The 20,956-nt window shown below is 39.8% G+C and overlaps 1 protein-coding gene across 1 annotated transcript in view; it reads left to right on the top strand.

The window, feature by feature from the left end:
• Window positions 1-20,683, top strand: part of HERC6 (HECT and RLD domain containing E3 ubiquitin protein ligase family member 6) — a 66,551-nt gene extending 45,868 nt beyond the window's left edge. The window contains exons 14-23 of the mRNA XM_003265890.4: window positions 191-304; window positions 929-1,036; window positions 4,920-5,090; window positions 7,991-8,134; window positions 12,512-12,678; window positions 13,989-14,055; window positions 14,797-14,867; window positions 17,465-17,648; window positions 17,739-17,841; window positions 19,822-20,683. Of these exons, the coding sequence (XP_003265938.1) occupies window positions 191-304; window positions 929-1,036; window positions 4,920-5,090; window positions 7,991-8,134; window positions 12,512-12,678; window positions 13,989-14,055; window positions 14,797-14,867; window positions 17,465-17,648; window positions 17,739-17,841; window positions 19,822-20,042 (1,350 nt within the window). The 3' untranslated portion in view covers window positions 20,043-20,683. The remainder of the gene's footprint in view (window positions 1-190; window positions 305-928; window positions 1,037-4,919; window positions 5,091-7,990; window positions 8,135-12,511; window positions 12,679-13,988; window positions 14,056-14,796; window positions 14,868-17,464; window positions 17,649-17,738; window positions 17,842-19,821) is intronic.
• Window positions 20,684-20,956: the final 273 nt, after the last annotated feature.

A 20,956-nucleotide genomic window follows, 5' to 3' on the forward strand; every position in this document is an offset into this window, starting at 1 on the left:
ATGAAAATTAAGGAAATTATAGCTCAGAAAATGGAAACTTTATAGAACTCTACTTCATCACTGACAAATGTTTTCAGTTTAGAGAGCTTTCTTATTATTATCTGTATAACAGCCATATATATATCTATACATCATAGATTAAATCACTTATTGATAGAAAATGAAATTCACAGGTCATATTCTCTTTAAGGTAAACAAAGCTAACTGTCGACTACCAGAAAATACTTTCAACATAAATGAACTCTCTGACTTATTAAACTTTTATATAGATAGAAGAAGACAGCTCTTTCGGGATAACCACCTGGTAAGAATAACATTTTTACTTCTGAAAATGTTCATATTTTAAAGGAGGACACATTACTGTAGTATCTGTAAAGGTACTCCTTTGATAAATCTGGATTTGAAATTTTTTTGATTGCAATGATAAATTTGCTAAATTTGATGATCATTGAAAACTTAAATATATTTTAATCATAAAACAAATGCAGTTTTTAAAATTTTGTTTCTAAGTAATTCGGATTCTTACAAACAGATTTCTGAGGCCAGGTGCAGTGGCTCACACCTGTAATCCCAGCACTTTGGGAGGCCAAGGTGAGCAGATTGCTTGAGCCCCGGAGTTTGAGACCAGCGTGGGCAACATGGTGAAACGCTGTCTCTATCAAAAAAATACAAATACGTGGTAGCACGTATCTGTACTCCCAGCTACTCAAGAGGCTGAGGTGCGACAGTCACTTGAGCCCAGAGAAGGAGGTTTCAGTGAGCCAAGTTTATGCCCCTGCACTCCAGCCTGGGCAACAGAGCAAGACTCTGCCTCAAAAAAAAACGAAGAACCACAAAAACCAGATTCTAAAAAGCGATAAGGTAAAGTAAGTAAGTTTTTTTTAATTGTTTTTAATTATCAAAACTATTATCTCTGTTTATTTTTTAGATACCTGCAGGAACCCCCAGTCCTGTTATTTTCAGTGATTTTCCATTTATCTTTAATTTGCTATCCAAAATTAAATTATTGCAAGCTGATTCATGTATAAAGATGCAGGTATGTATGTCCTATTTTTTAGTATGAAAAATTTCAAACATATATAAAATAGAGATAGTGGTATAATGAATCCCATCACCAAGATTCAGCAATTGTCAACATTTTGCCACACTTTTATCTATCACTTTTTTTCTTTTGTTGTTGTTACTGTTTTTGCTGAAGTATTTTACAGCAAATTTCAGTTCCAATGTCTTTTCACCTGCCCATACTTCAATGCATTATTTCTGGTTGTCTTACTCGTGTTCACTGTGAGATTCATGAGTGGTTCAAGTGGCAACCACATGATTCTTTCATTGTTTCTCATTAACCTTTTATTTAATAATTTCATCCATTATTTTCATTAAGGTTTGTGGTATGGCAATACTTCTAATCTTATTCCTTCCAAAGTTCCAATTTCCTGGAATTAGGTAAAAAAGAGCTTTTTCTTATCAGTCAGGGCACTTGGTTCCTCTAAAATGGTTAAAGACCATTCACATAGGAAGGTAGAATAATTAATTCCTATCCCTTTAATTATCAAATGTTGCCAAATTACCCTCTATAGAGTTTGTAAATGCCTCTTCCACATGTTGTTCTCAGCAATGCAGAGTATTATCAAGTTTTGTGATCTTTTCCATTTTGATGAGTTAATCATGGTATTTGTTTGATTTTAATTTATATTTCTCATTGTTATTTAATGTTCTAGTCCTCACTTTCTTTATATAATATGTATCTATTGTTTTCCTGCCGTGAACAACACTGACACTATCCAGTTAACTGTTCTTTCCTTCTCTCTTCCGTCTCCTCCTCTATCCAATTTCAATTGCTGTGTTCTTAAGTGCTAATCTTTGGATTAAAAATATCTCCTTAAGCTTCTTGGAGCTTGATTTATAAGCTCCAACTGATATTCTTTTATTCTTAAATAATGTCTATGAGTCAATCAATGAGTTTATTTTGTTTTCCACTTACTTTCACCCTTCTGCTTCTTTTCTGGTAGTTGTATTAGTCCTACATAAGATTTACATACTATTTTGTTTCTTTTATCACCATCAGCCTTAGTTCTCAGTTAAGTATATATGTCATCCCCTTATTATGCTAAAACAAATTTTCCAATCTTTTTTTTTATGCTGAGGCTTGTTTTCTAGGTCATTCCTCATGAAAAGTTTGTATCTATTTATCTATGATATTTATATTTTAAAGACTCATAGGAATCAGAACTTATACCCATTATTGACTTTTATTACTAATTCAAAGAATGCATCTGGGTGAAACATAAGAAGTCTGAGATAGAACATGCACAAGAGAAGCCATTTCAGTTATTCATTCCCTTTATTCCCGCTAATTACATGGCTTACATGACATTTTCCAATGTGCCATGCCCCATAAATCCATAAATTCCAGGTTTATTTATAATAAGCAACCTAGACAGACAAGGTATATCCTGCTAGTAGCATTCCACAGGTAAGGGCTGTCCCTCTAGTTACTATCATTATTATTATTACTTTGAGACAGAGTTTCGCTCTTGTTGCCCAGGCTGGAGTACAGTGGTGCAATCTCGGCTCACCACAACCTCTGCCTCCTGGGTTCAAGCGATTCTCCTGCCCTCAGCCTCCCAAGTAGGTGGGATTACAGGCATGCGCCACCACGTCTGGCTAATTTTGTATTTTTAGTAGAGACAGGGCTTCTCCATGTTGGTCAGGCTGATCTCGAACTCCCAACCTCAAGTGATCTGCCTGCCTTGGCCTCCCAAAGTGCTGGGATTACAGGCGTGAGCCACCACACCCAGCTTATTATTATTATTATTATTATTATTATTATTATCATCATCATCTTGAGATGGAGTCTAGCTCTGTTGCCCAGGCTGGAGTGCAATGGTGTGATCTCTGCTCACTGTAACCTTCATCTCCCAGGTTCAACTGATTCTCCTGCCTTAGTCTCCCAAGTAGCTGGGATTACAGACACCCACCACACCCAGCTAATTTTTGTATTTTTAGTAGAGACAGGGTTTCACCATGTTGGTCAGGCTGGTCTCGAACTCCTGACCTCAGGTGATCTGCCCGCCTCAGCCTCCCAAAGTGCTGGGATTACAGGCGTGAGCCACCATGCCCGGCCTAGTTACTATTATTAGTGTCTACTACCAGCATGTTTACAAATATATTTGACCAGGTCATCTCTTCTTTTATTTCTGAGCCATCTGTTTTTATTTTCCTAACATCCCTGGTAAAGGGAGAAAATAGACTGTCTTTCCTTTCCAAACCTAACTTTCCCATCAGTTTCCCTTAAACGAGACCTTCCCTCTATGGTATTTTCTCCTATAGCCATGTTTCTTTCTGGGTCATTTGTCTATTCTGCTAGTGAGTAGTCGAGGGTTGAGTGGACAATGGACTCGGGCAGATTGCACATTATGAAAGACTAGGAAAAGTCTGAGGAGAAGAAAACTCTTAGTTGTTACGAATGAAGCTGGAAAGCTGAGTTTACAATCCTGCTCTCCAAAGGAGAGATAATGGATATAGTTAAAACTGCAAGCTCCAAACTGGATCACCAATTCAAATGTGTAAATGTGAAAAGGTAAAACCAATATATAGAGAACCGGAGTAGAGAAGCCGGAAATTAAGCTAAGAGGCAGGTTTCCCATCCAGCTCTTGGTTATGTAAAAGAAGGTACAGACACCTCTCCCTGCTGTAGTCAGTGGAGGACATTGCTGGCCACAGACCCATGGAACTCAGACCCATGGAACATGTTGCTCAGTAGTCAGTATTGCTGGATGTCCCAGACCTGCAGACTTCTGCAGGGCCACAGGAGGTGATGACCCACCACCAGAAAGGAACAGAGATGGAACTTGTTCCTTTTCCCTACAAATCTGGTGCTTAAAAAAAAAAAATCTTAAAGAAAAACCAGAAGAATCTAGTAATAACAGACAAATTTCTTAGTATATAATGGTGGCAGATACCCAGGGCAGGGATTTCCTAACCCCAGGGCCATATGCACACTTATCTGAAGTGCTTGTAGAGAGTGAATGTGGGCAAACACACCCAGCCTAGGAACCTGGGGTAGGATAGCTATTATCCACTGGTCTTGCTGTCACGATTTCAGGACAGGCCCTATGAGGGCTACATTGGTTTGAGTTCTAAATCCTCGTTTATTGTCCTTGTGATGTAACCGAAGCCCTTGAGGAGTGTTGAAGGTCAAAGCAAGGATAGCAAGTCCAACACTAGATTTCTAATCTAAAGAAGTTCAACAGAAACAAGATTGGAGATTAGTGAGACAATGTTGAGAATTCAGAAAAGCTAAAGAGAAGTGCTTAGGGTGATCAGAAAAGCTAAAAAGAAGTACTATTTAGGGTGACCAGGAGTAATGTTAGATATAAAATGAGGCCACCTGTGGCATATTCTTAGAGAGTTCCCATGGATGGATCATAGTTACTGGAAAGAGAAGAGTGGGTCTTCTCTGAGGAAGTCTGTCTTCTGTCTTTTTCCTACAGCTCACATTATCCCTGAGCTCTTATACTGTCTTTATATTCTTGAGGATTACAATGCTAATGCTCTGTGTCTTAAGACTGATGGTGGATGAATGTCTCAGCATGTTGAATACCAGTATGGCCTTTAAGGATGATGTTTACTATAATAAATAATCTGAGATAGCTTTTAATAACTTAGCTGTTCATCCATGCTGACTAATCTCCTGTACACAATTCCTAGGTAACCATAGTTTCTTTGGTCCTACAATCACTTTACCTTCCATAAGGCAGATATGTTGTCTGTTTTCTTAAATAATTACAATGTGAGTGTTTATAGCAATGGCAGGATTAAGTATATACTACACAACATGTTTATTGGAAGTATTGAACAATCCCTGGGATTCCTATGAGGTCAAAAGGAGAAGCCAACTAAAAAATTTATTTTTCCAGATGTCAGAAGAGAAAGCATACATGCTTATGCATGAAACAGTTCTGCAAAAAAAGGATGAATTTCCTCCATCACCCAGATTTATACTTAGAGTCAAACGAAGTCACCTGGTTAAAGATGCTCTGCGTCAATTAAGTCAAGCTGAAGCCACTGACTTCTGCAAAGTATTAGTGGTGTGGTAAAAAGTCTCATTGAACATTTTTACTTCTGTGGGAGGGATGCATTCATATGATGTAATAAATGCTCTCTTAAAAAAAGCCTACATTTGCAGCTATGGTTATCAATCTTTTGGTTTCCAGAATTCCCCTCTTAACCTTCAGAGAATAGCAATGGGATGCTTAATTGCACACTGGGCTATGAGTTAACTATTAGTTACTGATGACTACAAAAATGCTGCATAATGAAACATCCCAAAACTTAAAGGCTCAAAATGACAATAATTTATTTTACAGATCTGCAGTTCAGTGGAGGACCTGCTGATCTAGGCTGAACTCATCTGGGTGGCTTTGCAAATTTTATCTGAGTTTGTGTACATGTCTGGGAGTTGGCTAGGGACTGGCTGACCGAGGCCTGGCTGGAGCAATTTAGCTCTGCTTCCTATGTCTTTCATTCTCCTCCTGGGGCGAGCAAGCATGTTCTTCCCACAGTAGTGCTAGAGGTGCAAGATAGCAAGACCAAACATTGCTTTAGTCAAAGCAGTCATAAAGCTGAACCTAAGTCAAAGGCTAGGGAAATATACACAGCCTCTTCAGTGGGAGGAACTGTAAAGTCATATGCAAAAGACATGGATCACAGAGGGGTGAAGAATTGGGGCTATAATGCAATCAAACTGCTAGAGGAAGGGATACTTTTCCTACATGTTGGCTCTAGCTTCATCACTTAAGACCTTCCACTATATGAGTTTCAATTCTAGCCATCCTTCCTTTTATCCTTTGTGGGTGCTTATAGGGTTTTTATTGTGTGGTACCTCAGGTTATTTGCCCTCTTGAGGCTACAGAATAATGACTAACTCTGTAGGTAAGAGCTGGAGTCTGTCCAGAAAGGAGTGGATTTTCTTGATGTCAGCCATGAGAGGAAGAGTTGGGCTGTTAGAGAAGAAATCAGAACCTGGGAAGTGGGATTCAGACAAAAAAGGGATTTTCCCAGCATGTGACTCCAGTGGAAAACAAAAACTACTTTATAAACCAGGCTTTCTAGTTGTATGTCTCCCTTCATACCTATTTTTCTTTAAATCTTAACTGTAAAGAAATCAGTAGAAAAATATTCCCCTTATGGGAGATGACCAAGGGGTAAAAAAAAGCAAACTTCAAGCCAGATCAAATAAAAATACAGACTCTGAACAAGGGCAAGGTTGTCAGGGCCCATCATGAGTGAGTCTTGACTGTGGCATGGACAGACTTGCTGGTATAAATGAGCAGAAATAGGAAAATCAGAAGTAGGCTTAATTTGTTATTGAGATATTCAGAAGGGAAAGTGGGGCAGGCCCTTAAACATGATGGTCTATTGATCAAAGCAGCAGTAGATAAGATTTCCCAGGCAAAGAGTGTAGAGAGAGAATAAAAATCTAAGAAACAAAAATTAGTGGTGCTTATCATTAAAAGATAAAAGTAAATTACCCAAAAAAGGATGTAGAAAAGAAGTAGTTAGAGACCTGGGGGAAAACCAAGATAGTACATAGCCATAAAGTCCAAAGGTAGAGAAAGCTTTTAAAAAGAGGGACTGGGGCCAGGTGCGGTGGCTCACGCCTGTAATCCCAGCACTTTGTGGGGGCCGAGGTGGGCGGATTACCACCTGAGGTCAGGAGTTCGAAACCAGACTGCCCAACATGGCAAAACCCCGTCTCTACTGAAAATACAAAAACTAGCTGGGTGCGGTGGTGGGTGCCTGTAATCTCAGCTACTCGGGAGGCTGAGGCAGGAGAATGGCTTGAACCCAGGAGGCGGAGGTTGCAGTAAGCTGAGATCATGCCATTGCACTCCAGCCTGGGCAGCAGAGTGAGACTCCATCTCAAATAAATAAATAAATAAATAAATAAAGGGACTGGTTAATGCCGATTTCTCATTTGAGAGCTATGGGCAATCTGTTCTGCTGGTTCCTGCAAAGGTCTCATGCCCAGGCAGACTGGGAGGGCTGTTTTGCAGAAGCCCAAATAAGAATAGAGACAGGAGAATGTTTATTGCAGCACTATTCACAATAGCAAAGAGTTGGAACCAACCCAAATGTCCAACAACGATAGACTGGATTAAGAAAATGTGGCACATATACACCATGGAATACTATGCAGCCATAAAAAATGATGAGTTCGTGTCCTTTGTAGGGACATGGATGAAACTGGAAAACATCATTCTCAGTAAACTATCGCAAGGACAAAAAACCAAACACCGCATGTTCTCACTCATAGGTGGGAATTGAACAATGAGAACTCATGGACACAGGAAGGGGAACATCACACTCCGGGGACTCTTGTGGGGTGGGGGGAGGGGGGAGGGACAGCATTAGGAGATATACGTAATGCTAAATGACAAGTTAATGGGTACAGGAAATCAACATGGCACATGGATACATATGTAACAAACCTGCACATTGTGCACATGTACCCTAAAACCTAAATTATAATAAAAAAAAATTTTTTTTATTAAAAAAAAAAAAAAAAAGAATAGAGACAGGAGAAACCAAATACTTGTTGACTGGAGCCTGCCAAGTTTGTGAAGTCTGAATGATGAGATGGACAAGAAGATAGAATAATCAGGGAATTTAGGGGCCCACGGGTTTGAAGAACATCAAAATTTGGTTTGAGATACTGGTCAATGTAACTGGTAAATGCTAAGTCTTGCCAGAGTCCCCCTTCACTTGGGCCATGTGGCAGTGTAAAGGATGCACACAACAATCCGAGAATAAATAGATTGATGGCCTCCACTGCTCGGCAGCAAACTGAGGGAAGACAGATTGCAAGGAGGTAAGGGCTATGTGATTCTAGAGACTGCAGGAATGGTCGTTAGAGGTTTAAAACTTCCATAAAGTTCAAAACATTGTATTTTAAGTCAGGATCTGGGACTATGTTCTCTTTCCTTAGGTTGAATTTATTAATGAAATTTGTCCTGAGTCTGGAGGGGTTAGTTCAGAGTTCTTCCACTGTATGTTTGAAGAGATGACCAAGCCAGAATATGGAATGTTCATGTATCCTGAAATGGGTTCCTGCATGTGGTTTCCTGCCAAGGTAAGTCTTTGATTTCTTATGGTTTTTTTTTTCCCCAGAACAGAAAAGGCACCCCATATATTGCAACATTAACACCATAGATAGTGGTGTAAAATTAGGTCATATAGAGCTTTGCTACTCATATTTTGAGTAGTACTCGTATGTTCACAGAGCAGCAGCTATAGCATCACTTGGGGAGCTATTAGAAAAGCAGAATCTGAGGCCCTACTCTACACCTACTGAATCAGAGCATGTATTTTATAAGATCCTTAGGTGATTCACTTGCACGTTACATTTTTAATGGTTTTAACAAATTATACTTGAGATATAATAAACTGCATATATTTAAGATGTCCAGCTTGGCTCAGCCTGGTGGTTCACACCTGTAATTCCAGGATTTTGAGACGCTGAGGTGGGAGGATTGCTTGAGTAGCTGAGACTACAGGCATATGTCACACCAGGCTAATTTTTGTATTTTTAGTAGAGACAGCATTTTGCCATGTTGGCCAGGCTGGTCTCAAACTCCTGATCTCAAGTGATCCACCTGCCTTGGCCTCCCAGGGTGTTGGGATTACAGGTGTGAGCCACCATGCCCAGCTGAATCAGCTTTTAAGAATGAAAAATTATCTCTAGGATTCTATCAGTCATTTCTGTCCTAATTTAAAACACTTTAGATAACTGCTTCTCAAAATTTAGGAAACAACCTACATATCCATCAGTAGGAGAGCAGGTAAACAAATTGTAGTACATGCTGAGCATCCTGTAATCTGAAAATCCAAAATCTGAAATGCTCTAAAATCGGAAACTTTTTGAGTGCCAACATGATGCCACAAGTGGGAAATTCCACTCATAAGTATTTAATACGAACTTTGTTTCATTGCACAAAATTATTTAAAATATTATTTGAAATTACCTTCAGGCTATGTGTATAAGGTGTATACGAACTATTAATATAAATGAATTTTGTGTTTAGACTTGGGTCTTATCCCCAAGATATCTCACTGTGTTTATGCAAATGTTCCAAATCTGAAAAACTCTGAGATCTGAAACACTGCTGGTCCCAAGCCTTTCGCATAAGGGATACTGAGCAGAATCTCAGTATCCCTTTTTTGAGACTCCAGCTCAAAAAAAAAAAGAAAAACAAAAACAGGTGATTCATGACCAGGTGCGGTGGCTTACGCCTGTAATACCAGCACTTTGGGAGGCCGAGGTGGGGGGATTACTTGAGGTCAGGAATTCGAGACCAGCCTGGCCAACCTGGCAAAACACCATCTCTACTAAAAATACAAAAATTAGCCAGGTGTGGTGGTGCATGCCTGTAATCCCAGCTACTTGGGAGGCTGAGGCAGGAGAATCGCTTGAACCTAAGAGGCAGAGGTTGCAGTGAGCTGAGATTATGCCATAGCACTCCAGCCTGGGCGACAGAGTGATACTCTGTTTCAAAAATAAAAGGTGCTTAAAAAGGAAAAAAGAAAAATAAAAAAGGTGATTCATGTCTGTAATTATTATATTTTTGTAAAGATCCTTAAAGTATAAACATTTTCTTTCTTAAAGTAACAAAAAAATTGAGGCAGGCGGATCACCAGGTCAGGAAATCGAGACCATCCTGGCTAGCACAGTGAAACCCTATCTCTACTAAAAATACAAAAAATTAGCTGGGTGTGGTGGCACGAGCCTGTAGTGCCAGCTACTCAGGAGGCTGAGGCAGGAGAATTGCTTGAACCTGGGAGGCAGAGGTTGCAGTGAGCCAAGATCGCACCACTGCCCTCCAGCCTGGGCGACAGAGCGAGACTCCATCTCAAAAAAAAAAAAGTAACAAAAAAATTTGTCTTCATTTCTGTATTAGTAACACAGATCATTTAATCTGTGTATGAAATTGTAATTTCATACAATATTTTAAATAATTTTGTGCATGAAACAAAGTTTGTATTAAATACTTATGAGTGGAATTTCCCACTTGTGGCATCATGTTGGCACTCAAAAAGTTTCCGATTTTAGAGCATTTCAGATTTTGGATTTTCAGATTACAGTTCTAAAAAGAATCACATGTTGAGCTTCTATTGTGTTATGGTTTGAATGCCCCCACCCCCTGAAATTCATGTTAAAACTTAATCCCCAATGTGGTAGTCTTGAAAAGGTGTCCTTTAGAGGTACTTGGGTCATGAGAGTTCTGCCCTCATGAATAGATTAATCCACTCATGGATTAATGAGTTAATGGATTAATGGGTTATCATGGGAGTGGAACTGGTGGCTTTGTAAGAAGGGGAAGAGAAACCTGAGCTAGCACACTCAGCCCCCTCACCATGTGATGCCCTGTGCAGGCTCAGGACTCTGCAGAGTTCTCATCAGCAAGAAGGCCCTCACCAGATACAACCACTCAGTCTTGGACTTCCCAGCCTCCAGAACTCTAAGAAATACATTCCTTTTCTTTATAAATTACCCAGTTTCAGATATTCTGTTATAAGCAACAGAAAATGAACTAAGGCATATTTATTAGTCCCCTTTCCCATAAACTTCCAAATTGTTCTTCCAAATGGCAGAAAGGACAGGCAGGAGGAGGAGAAAGATGAATACATATGAAAAAATACTGAAAGGTGTTTTGTATCTTTTTGAGAACAAATGGACCCTCTAAAATATAGCAATGGCTAAGGTGTGCCAATGGTACGATTTTTTATTGGTCAATCAGCAAGCATTTATTTAATGTTTCTTGAGGTTCCTACATTGTATTAAATATTGTGGGATACTCAAATTATTACATGACATAATCCCTTTCCTCCTGAAACTCTATAGATGTAGTTGTAGCAATAGGATCAACACACCAGAAACTTTACCAATTGGCTCTAAATTATAGATTGCTGACTTAATATATAATAGTTTTTGAGAAGCATGACAGGATGGGGAAGGAAGCACTGATGTGGGATCAGAAGCCTAGAGTTCTAATCTTCAGTGATGGTGGGTGTGTCATTTAGCCTCTCTGAGATTTCTGTTTCCTCACCTAGAAAACGGACATCATAATTCCTGCTCTGCCTGCTTTGCAGGGCTGTTGTGCAAACAAAACAAAGTAAGGTATGTGAAAGTACCATGAAGGCTTTAGGGCACTATACAAACTTAAGGGATTCTTGGTTAGGAGAGAAAGAAATCAAGAGGGGACTGAAGTGATTGCATTTGAAAGTATAATGGAGACGCTAAGGCCTGAGGTTGAAGGTGAAGGAATGGGAGGAAATGAACTAAGAGACACAAGATGGGGATGGAGAGGAGGAAAATAAACCTCACACCAACCTTATGAGGTACAGATGAAGAAACTGAGGCTTAGAGAGATTAAATAAATCAGCCAATGACAGAAAACTAGTAAGTGATCAAGCCAGGATATGAGTTCAGGATTCTCTGATCCCAGAGCTCTTACTCTTAAGCATTATGCTATACTGCTGGATAAAAAACAGGGACCAAAAAAAAAAAAAAAAACACCCTGATTTGTGTATGGCTCAGTGAAGAGATGAAATCAACTATAACCAAGGGACTTATTACAAATTATGGGAAACAAGACTGATTAGGTTTCAGGGGACCCCTTTGTCGATTACTTGTATTGTACTTAGAACTTACTTTCAAAATTTAAATGCAGTTTTAGAATTTATTTTCACAATTACTCAAATAAATAAATATGGCAACTAGACTGTACCATAGAATATTATGTGAGTGGCCCAAAGTCATGCACCCACTAACAGTAAGGTTGACATTGGAATTGAATCCTAAAATTTTCAGGCTGTTGATCTACTGTGCTGCAGTCCTGGCCTGGATAGATGGAGCCAGTGTTTTCTCTCACCCAGGACTACAAAGTGCAGACAAGACTTGCCAACTTCACCAGGCCTCTTTCCTTCTTCCCCTTCTTTCTTCTACCTACCTTCTTGGTCCCCAGCGTCAGTCACCCTCCCTGACCCATATGCTCATCCCTCTAAGCACACCCAAGTTGTGGGGCTGCATTGTCAAAGGGGCTGCCACTCATGCGAGGCTCATCTAATATGCCTGGTGACCAATAAATGTATAAAGTGCACCCTTCCTTTCTCAGTGTCATTATTCTACATGAATCTGAAGGGAAAGACTATAAAATTAAATTGTGAACACCTGATTATATAAAGCTGTCTGAGCATATTTTTTAACATTTGAGATATAACGAATTCATTTATTTAATGTCCTGAACTATCAATTTGTATTCAAAATTATGGAAGAAATTTAAATTGTATTATAATCTGTAGAACTTCACATTTTTATTTTCCTGAAGCCCATTTTGTTTTTAATTTTTGACTTTTAGAAAAGGGAACCACATTTTTTTTACTGATCTAATTATCCCTTTGTATTACTAATTATTTATAATACCTTAGGGATTTTTTTCTTCTTTTCTAGCCTAAACTGGAGAAGAAAAGATATTTCCTCTTTGGAATGCTGTGTGGACTCTCCTTATTCAATTTAAATGTTGCTAACCTTCCTTTCCCACTGGCTCTGTATAAAAAACTTCTGGACCAAAAGCCATCATTGGAAGATTTAAAAGAACTCAGTCCTCGGGTGGGGAAGTAAGTAAATATAACCATTTTTTCAGGACTATATCTAGTAAGTCTCAGTTGTTTAGGCATAAATAATCTTACATGCAGAGAGACAGATACGGTCTTCAATTTCAATAATATATGCTCTTGAGAGGAATTTGAATTTTAGCATGATTTATAATTGAGTAAACCTTCAAAATGGAGGAAAGCTGAATGTTCCTCTAATTATTAACAAGTAGAAAAAACAAGAGTTCTGGCCTGGTCTCTTGACTTTATCCAGGTGGAAACAGTTGCTTCAGAGAGCACAATATATATGTGCATCATCACACATATAAATATTTATGACTATACAAGGGTGTGTGTGTGTGTGCGCCTGTGTGTGTGTGTGTGTGTGTAAGTCTAATAAAAAAACTGAAAATATGCTCACTCTAACTAGTAATTGAGGGAATAAATAAAAATGAGATGTCATTTTTCTACTTACAGATTGACACTTGTCAAAAAGTTCTTCTTACAGTGTTGGCAAAAAATTGGGGGAAAGGACTCTCTTCTCGTGTACTGTTAATGTAAGAATATATTGGCTAGATGTGTGCTAGAGCAGGGGTTCTCAGCCTTGGCAATACTGACCTTTTGGCCTATTTAATTCTTTGTTGTGGGAGACTGTCCTGGGCATTGTGGGATGTTTAGCAGCATTTGGGGTCACACTCACTGGATGCCAGTAGCAACCTTCCCTCCAAGTGTGACAACCAAAGATGTCTCCAGACTTTTTTGAATGACCCCTAGGGGACAAAGTCATCCCTGGTTCAGAGTCACTGTTTAGAGGAAACAGCTCATTTTTGTAATTTCCATGAAGATGTAGCAGTGTCTACGTGGTAACAATGGTCCAACAAATAAACTGTAAACAGAGGTAAACTCTAGGGAAAGGGAATGAGAAGATGGAGGATAGGAAATTTATATTATATATATATATATATATATATATATATATATATATATATATATATTTTTTTTTTTTTTTTTTTTTTTTTTTTTTTTTTTGAGACAGAGTCTCGCTCTGTCGCCCAGGCTGGAGTGCAGTGGCGCGATCTCGGTTCACTGCAAGCTCCGCCTCCCGGGTTCACGCCATTCTCCTGCCTCAGCCTCTCCGAGTAGCTGGGACTACAGGCGCCCGCCACCATGCCCGGCTAATTTTTTTGTATTTTTAGTAGAGACGGGGTTTCACCGTGGCCCTTATATTATATTTTATACATTTCTATATTGTTCACAATTTTTTCCATTGAAAATTACTTGTGAAACTTTATAAGATCAATAAATATAATTTTTAAAACCAAAATCTTCATTAGGAGTTTGCAAGAAGTTCTAAATGATGATGCTGATGACATTGGAGATGCACTCTGCATACACTTTTCTGTGAGTACTAATAAAAGCCAAATTATAGTTTAGCTTTAATCTGCTTCTAAAAAATAATTTTTATTATAGTATCTTAAATTTGGGATCCCCCTTTTTTTTTTTATTGAGGCAGGATCTCACTCTGTCACCCAGGCTGGAGTACAATGGCGTGATCTCAGCTCACTGCAGCCTCTGCCTCCTGGGTTCAAGTGATTCTCCTGCCTCAGCCTCCTGAGTAGCTGGGACTATGGGCATGCGACACCATGCCTGGCTAATTTTTGTATTCTTTGTAGAGATGGGTTTTTGCTATGTAGGCCAGGCTGGTCTCTAACTCCTGGCCTCAAGTGATCCACCTGTCTCAGCCTCCCAAAGTCCTAGGATTACAGGGATGAGCCATTGTGCCTGGCTCCTGGGATCCCTTTTTTAAAAGACATTTTATTTCTTTACAGCAAGACTTTCCCCTTATCTTCTTCTCATGTCTATATACTCTCAAATAAAGTGCAGCTATGGTGATTATTCAACTAGTGTAAATAATGTAACAACTAAATGATAATTTAGGCATGAAAGCAATGTACAACATGTACTAGGGTAGGCTTTTTTGCTTTCACATGTATTTAAAAGGCTGAACTACATAAAAAATTATTTAGCTCCAAGTTATTTTCAGTTATATAGGGGAAAATGTATTGGCAATAATGATATTATGGGTGGTTGATTATTCAAACTTACTTTGATATTTGGTACCTGAATACATTTTGGTTACAGATACACTGGGACCAAAATGATGTTGACTTAATTCCAGATGGGATCTCCATACCTGTGGACCAAACCAACAAGTAAGTTTTGACAGCTAGAATATCTGTTTTGAATATACTGTACATAAAATGTTGTATCACTATTCTTTAAAAATGTATTTTTAAATATGGTTCACGCCTGTAATCCCAGCAATTTGGCAGGCTGAGGTGGGTGGATCACTTGAGGCCAGGAGTTCAAGACCAGCCTGGCCAACATGGCAAAACCCCATCTCTACTAAAAAATTAGCCAGGTGTGGTGGCACATGCCTGTAGTCCCAGCTACTCAGGAGGCTGAGGATTGCTTGAACCCAGGAAGTGGAGGTTGCAGTGAGCTGGGATTGCGCAACTGCACTCTAGCCTGGGCAACAGAGTGAGACTCTGTCTCAAAAAAAAAAAAAAAAAAGTATTTTAGCTTCTCAGGTGATTGTTTTAGCTCCTAATCTTTTAGAAAAAAAGAAGCTTTTAAGATAAAAGAAAAGGAGAAAGAATTCAGGGTTCAATATTTCCTTTGTAGCTCTTTTTACTATTTACTCATTTAGCACATATTTTTGAGCCCCTATTCTGTACCAGACTCTATTCTAGGTGCTGGAGATACAGTAGTCAAAAAGACAGACAAAATTTGGAGCTTAAATTCCAGTGGGACAGAAAGACAATACACAAATGAATCATTATTATTTTTAATAGAGATGGAGTCTTGCCATGCTGCCCAGGCTGGTCTCGAATTCCTGAGCTCAGGCAGTCCTCACACCTCAGCCTCCCAAAGTCTGGGATTACAAGGGTGAGCCACCGCACCTGGCCACAAATGAATTATTACGTAATATAATGTCAGATAAGGATGAGCACTCTAAAGAAAATTAAAACCGATTAAGAAACTAGGGCAGGAGATCGAGACCACGATGAAACCCTGTCTCTACTAAAAATACAAAAAATTAGCCGGGCGTGGTGGCGGGCGCCTGTAGTCCCAGCTACTCGGAGAGGCTGAGGCAGGAGAATGGCGTGACCCCGGGAGGCGGAGCTTGCAGTGAGCCGAGATTGCGCCACTGCACTCCAGCCTGGGCGACAGAGCGAGACTCCGTCTCAAAAAAAAAAAAAAAAAAAAAGAAACTAGGGAGTTCCAGGTGGTGGTATGCTGGGGCTCACTAGTACCAGCTTGTGAGAGCTGATTGTTAGATTTTCAAAAATGTTAAAGAGTTTATTATCAAAGTATTAGTAGCTGAAAATCAGCCATGGTGGGAATATTAACACCACAGAAATTCGCCAGTGCTGCAAATGTGTGTCCCCTCCCTTCCCACTCCTTTTCAGAGAGCTGGTTGTTAGATATTTACCAGCACACCACTGGTTACAGGGGAAGGCAGACAAGAGTTGATTTAGATAGGCTAGTCCATAAAGGCTGCCCAAAGTGTGGGAGACAATCATGTCTCTGATGGAAATGCTTCCAGTGGCAACCCTGCCATCAGGAAATTAATCATTTAGTAGAAATGACATCCTGTAGTGTAAGACAGACCTTGCAGGAATAATTTTCACAAAATGACACGTGTTGTGAGAGGGGACAAGCAAAGGAACAGAAGGATCAACCCTGAGAAAGTCTTACTTATATTGAAATCTAATGGATGGTAGAAGTTATCAGGTAAAGAAGAAATGCTGCATTCTGTGGCCTAACTACAAAAGAGAGACAAGACCTATGAACTAAAGGTCAGTATGGCCAGAAGTGAAAATGGAAGTGGGAGCTGGGCACCATGGTGCATACTTGTAGTCTCACCTACTTAGGAGGCTGTGGCAGGAGGACTGCTTGAGGCCAGGAGTCCAAGTCCAGCCTGGGCAACATAGGGAGACCCCATCTCTTAAAAAAAAGGAAAAGAAAGGAAAGAGAAAGAAAGAAAGAAAGAAAGAAAGAAAGAAAGAAAGAAAGAAAGAAAGAAAGAGAAAGAGAGGGAGGGAGGGAAAGGAAAGGAAAGGAAGGAAGGAAGGAAGGAAGGAAGGAAGAAAGAAAGAAAGAAAGAAAGAAAGAAAGAAAGAAAGAGGAGGGAGGGAGGGAAAGGAAAGGAAGAAAAGAAAGAAAGAAAGAGAAAGAGAGAGGGAGGGAGGGAAAGGAAAGGAAAGGAAGGAAAGAAAGGAGGAAAGAAAGAAAGAAAAAGAAAGAAAGGAAAGGAAAGAAAGAAAGAAAGAAAGAAAGAAAGAAAGAAAGAAAGAAAGAAAGAAAGAAAGAAAGAAAGAAAGAAAGAAATGGAAGTGGGAAGAGGCCACTTGCTGAGACTGGCAAGGTCGGATAATTGAGGGAGGAGGTAGGGTTGGGAAGGCCTGTTGATCCCTGCTAAGGAGGCTTGGAATTTACCCCAAGGGCAATGGAAGCCTTTGAAAGACTTTAAGCAAGAGAATGACATATTCAGATTCATGTTTTAAAAAAATCCTCCTGACTGCAGTGAGGAAAGTGAGCCAAATAGTTTTAAACCTTCTGATTATATTTTCTAAATTTCTTTCTTCTAGCTGACCAGGTTTTGGTCACAATACAATATTCTTGTGCTATATAGAAGTAATTTACTTTTCCTTCTCAATAGAAATAGTAAAAAGAACAAAGTATAGAATCTTTTAATCATTGGCCTTTTTCTTTCTTTTTTTTTTTTTTTTTTGCTTCCCTCAAGGAAAGACTATGTTTCTAGGTATATTGATTACATTTTCAACGTCTCTGTAAAGGAAGTTTATGAGGAATTTCAGAGAGGATTTTATAGAGTCTGTGAGAAGGAGATACTTAGACATTTCTACCCCAAAGAACTAATGACAGCGATCATTGGAAATACTGATTATGACTGGAAACACTTTGAACAGGTAGGTGATACCTAAAGTGCCCCAATTTTTCCAAACAACTTCTACATATTCCACCCCACTCAAATCATTTTTCTCCCTCTTTCTCTCAAGAATTCAAAGTATGAGCAAGGATACCAAAAATCACATCCTACTATACAGTTGTTTTGGAAGGCTTTCCACAAACTAACCTTGGATGAAAAGAAAAAATTCCTCTGTAAGTACTGTGGTACTAGATGGACACATAATTATTATCTTTTTAAAAGGTACAGTCTTGTTTAGAATGAAGCCATTGAAGTGGCCTCATTGTCTGGGGTGACACCCAAGGTTCTTTGTCTCACGGCCATGGAGATCAAGGACATGGACACACACAAAGGGTGAGGTATAGAGCAGAAACTTAATAGGTGAAAAAAAGAGAATAGCTCTCTGCTACAGAGAGGGGTCCCAGAAAAATAAGTTGCTGATCTGTGGTGAAATGCAGGGTTTTTTATAGATGAGCTGGTGAGGTGGTGGTGTCTGATCCACACAGGGCATGAAAAACGAGTTAGGACCAGGTGTACCATCCACATAGGGCACGAATCTCTGGCAGCCCCTACCCCAATCTTTGATTATACAGTGGGGGTAGCTACTCCATGGTGCTTTCTTACTGTGCATGTGCTAAAAAAGAGGGGAGGTGAAACCCCCATGATGGACATGCCTGGTCCCAGGTTGCCCTTTCTATTGGTGGAGCTGCTGGCATTCCCCTGTGCTAGCTTCCAGTTTTCTTATCTATGTTTGCAGCCCGATATTCCAGGCTGCTCTTTGTTAGAAAAGAAGTGATTTCTTGGACTGCTTTTTGTTAGAAGGGAAGTTCTGCTGAGGACTCTTTTGCCCTCACTATCTGCCTAAAATAATTTTCTGTCTCTGTATCACCATTCTTGCCAGTGGGTCACATGTGTTAGTGGCAGAGCAAGGATGAGAACTCAGGCTCCCTACCTTCTAGAACAGCATTCTTTCTCTTACTCAAGCCTGTTTCTTTTTTTTTTTTTTAAGTACAGGTTTGCTATTTTACTACTTTTTCTACACTGACTTTTTCTGCACCCTCTTTCCTCACTTCTGCTGGCTCCTATGCCTTTTATTTCATGTTCCTATCTTCATCTAATTATCTAAGTCCTATGATGTTCGAATGATGCAAACTATCTGTTTTATAGTAATGTATCATTTAGAAATAATAATGGCAACAACAACTGATGATAATAACAGCAGCAGCAGCATTTACTGTGTGCTTATTCTGTGCCATGCACTATGCTGACTGCTTTGTATTATCTACCTTTTTCCTAATAGCAACCCTACGAGGTAGGTACTATTCTTTTTTCCCCATTTCAGACATGAGGAAAAAGAGGCTTGGAGCATTTAGTAGCTTGCCCATGTTCAGACAACTGGTAAGTATGGGAACCAGAATAGAATCCATCAGGCTGACTCCAAAGCCCAGGCTCTTGAGCACTAAGCTCTGTAGCTTCATGGTATAAGAACTTCTCTTGGTGGGAACCCTAAGGTTTCTCTAGGGCAGACTTAATGACTTCTCTCACCATCTCATCCCATTCGTCAGCTCTTCCTGAGTTACACGTCTTTCTTCTTGATATTTTTGTTGCTACTAAGGATGTTGGAGGACAATTCCAACTTGTCCACAGATCCAACCTATTTCTCTGTAAGTCCAAGCTGCCTTTCTAATCTTCTCTCTTAATGGGAAACTTGATTCAGCCCAGTGGTTCAGCTGTCTGTACACCCCATGAGTTCACTTCTTCCCACCTGTGGCTTTTTCCTGAGCTTTGTCCCCTGCCTTGAAAGCTCAGCCAAATCCTGTCTTGAGAAATAGCCTGGTGTGACCTCTGTGAAGTCTCTCTGACCACCCAGCTTGGTGTTTCTCTCCCTGCTGAATCCTTTAAGCTCCTAACCTCATTCTTCCTAGATGAGTTAAACAAACTTCCTTCTTGCCACTATCTTTTCATGCATATAATTTTCCCCCAACTACACCATGAACTCATTGAGGACAAAGACCAAATGTCATGATTTTTCTACACTCAACATGGCCTAGGACAGTTCTCTCTGCCTAAGGACATTCCATAAATACTTACTGAATGAAGTGATTAATTTCTTCCATTTCATTATGTTTTACTCTTTCGATGAAATATCTTAACCAAATTTTATTCCTTTCTAGTTTTTCTTACAGGACGTGATAGGCTGCATGCAAGAGGCATACAGAAAATGGAAATAGTATTTCGCTGTCCTGAAACTTTCAGTGAAAGAGATCACCTAACATCAATAACTTGTCATTATATTCTCTACCTCCCTAAGTATTCTACAATGGAAAGAATGGAGGAAGCACTTCAAGTAGCCATCAACAACAACAGAGGATTTGTCTCACCCATGCTCAGATAGTCATAATCACCTCTGAGAGACTCAGGGTGGGCTTTCTCACACTTGGATCCTTCTGTTCTTCCTTACACTTAAATAATACAAGAGGTTAATGAATAGTGGTTAGAAGTAGTTGAGGGAGAGGTTGGGGGAATGGGGAGATGATGATGATGGTCAAAGGGCACAAAATCTCACACAAGACTGAGGCAGGAGAATAGGGTCCAGAGATAGGGATCTAATGATGACTTGGACACACTCCCTGGCACTGAAGAGTCTGAACACTGGCCTGTGATTGGTCCATTCCAGGACCTTCATTTGCATAAGGCATCAAACCACATCAGCCTCTGATTGGCCATGGGCCAAACCTGCACTCTGGCCAATGATTGGTTCATTCCAGGACATTCATTTGCATAAGGAGTCAAACCACACCAGTCTTGGATTGGCCGTGAGCCAATTCACCTCAGCCTCTAATTGGCTGTGAGTCAGTCTTTCATTTACATAGGGTGTAACCATCAAGAAACCTCTACAGGGTACTTAAGCCCCAGAAGATTTTGCTACCAGGGCTCTTGAGCCACTTGCTCTAGCCCACTCCCACCCTGCGGAATGTACTTTCACTTTTGCTCCTTCACTGCCTTGTGCTCCAATAAATCCACTCCTTCACCACCTGTTCATGCATGTCGCTCAATTCTTTGTTCAACACACCAAGAACCTGCACACCTCATTATCAGAACCCTTAACCTAGTAACATATTTTGGCGAGCCAGTCAGAAGGTTAAGCCCAAATTTGGGGATTTATTTTCTTTTATTCTATTGAGATTCCATTTGTGGCCATGGGCTGGAACTAAACTCCACATGGGACTCTCTCTGTCTCTCTCCTTCTCTTTCTTTCCCTTTTCCAACTTGGGACCCTTGGCAGACAGCATTCTAAGCACAGAGACA

The sequence above is a fragment of the Nomascus leucogenys genome, chromosome 9 (assembly GCF_006542625.1).
Source record: "Nomascus leucogenys isolate Asia chromosome 9, Asia_NLE_v1, whole genome shotgun sequence".
In the NCBI taxonomy this organism is placed as follows: Eukaryota; Metazoa; Chordata; class Mammalia; order Primates; family Hylobatidae; genus Nomascus; species Nomascus leucogenys.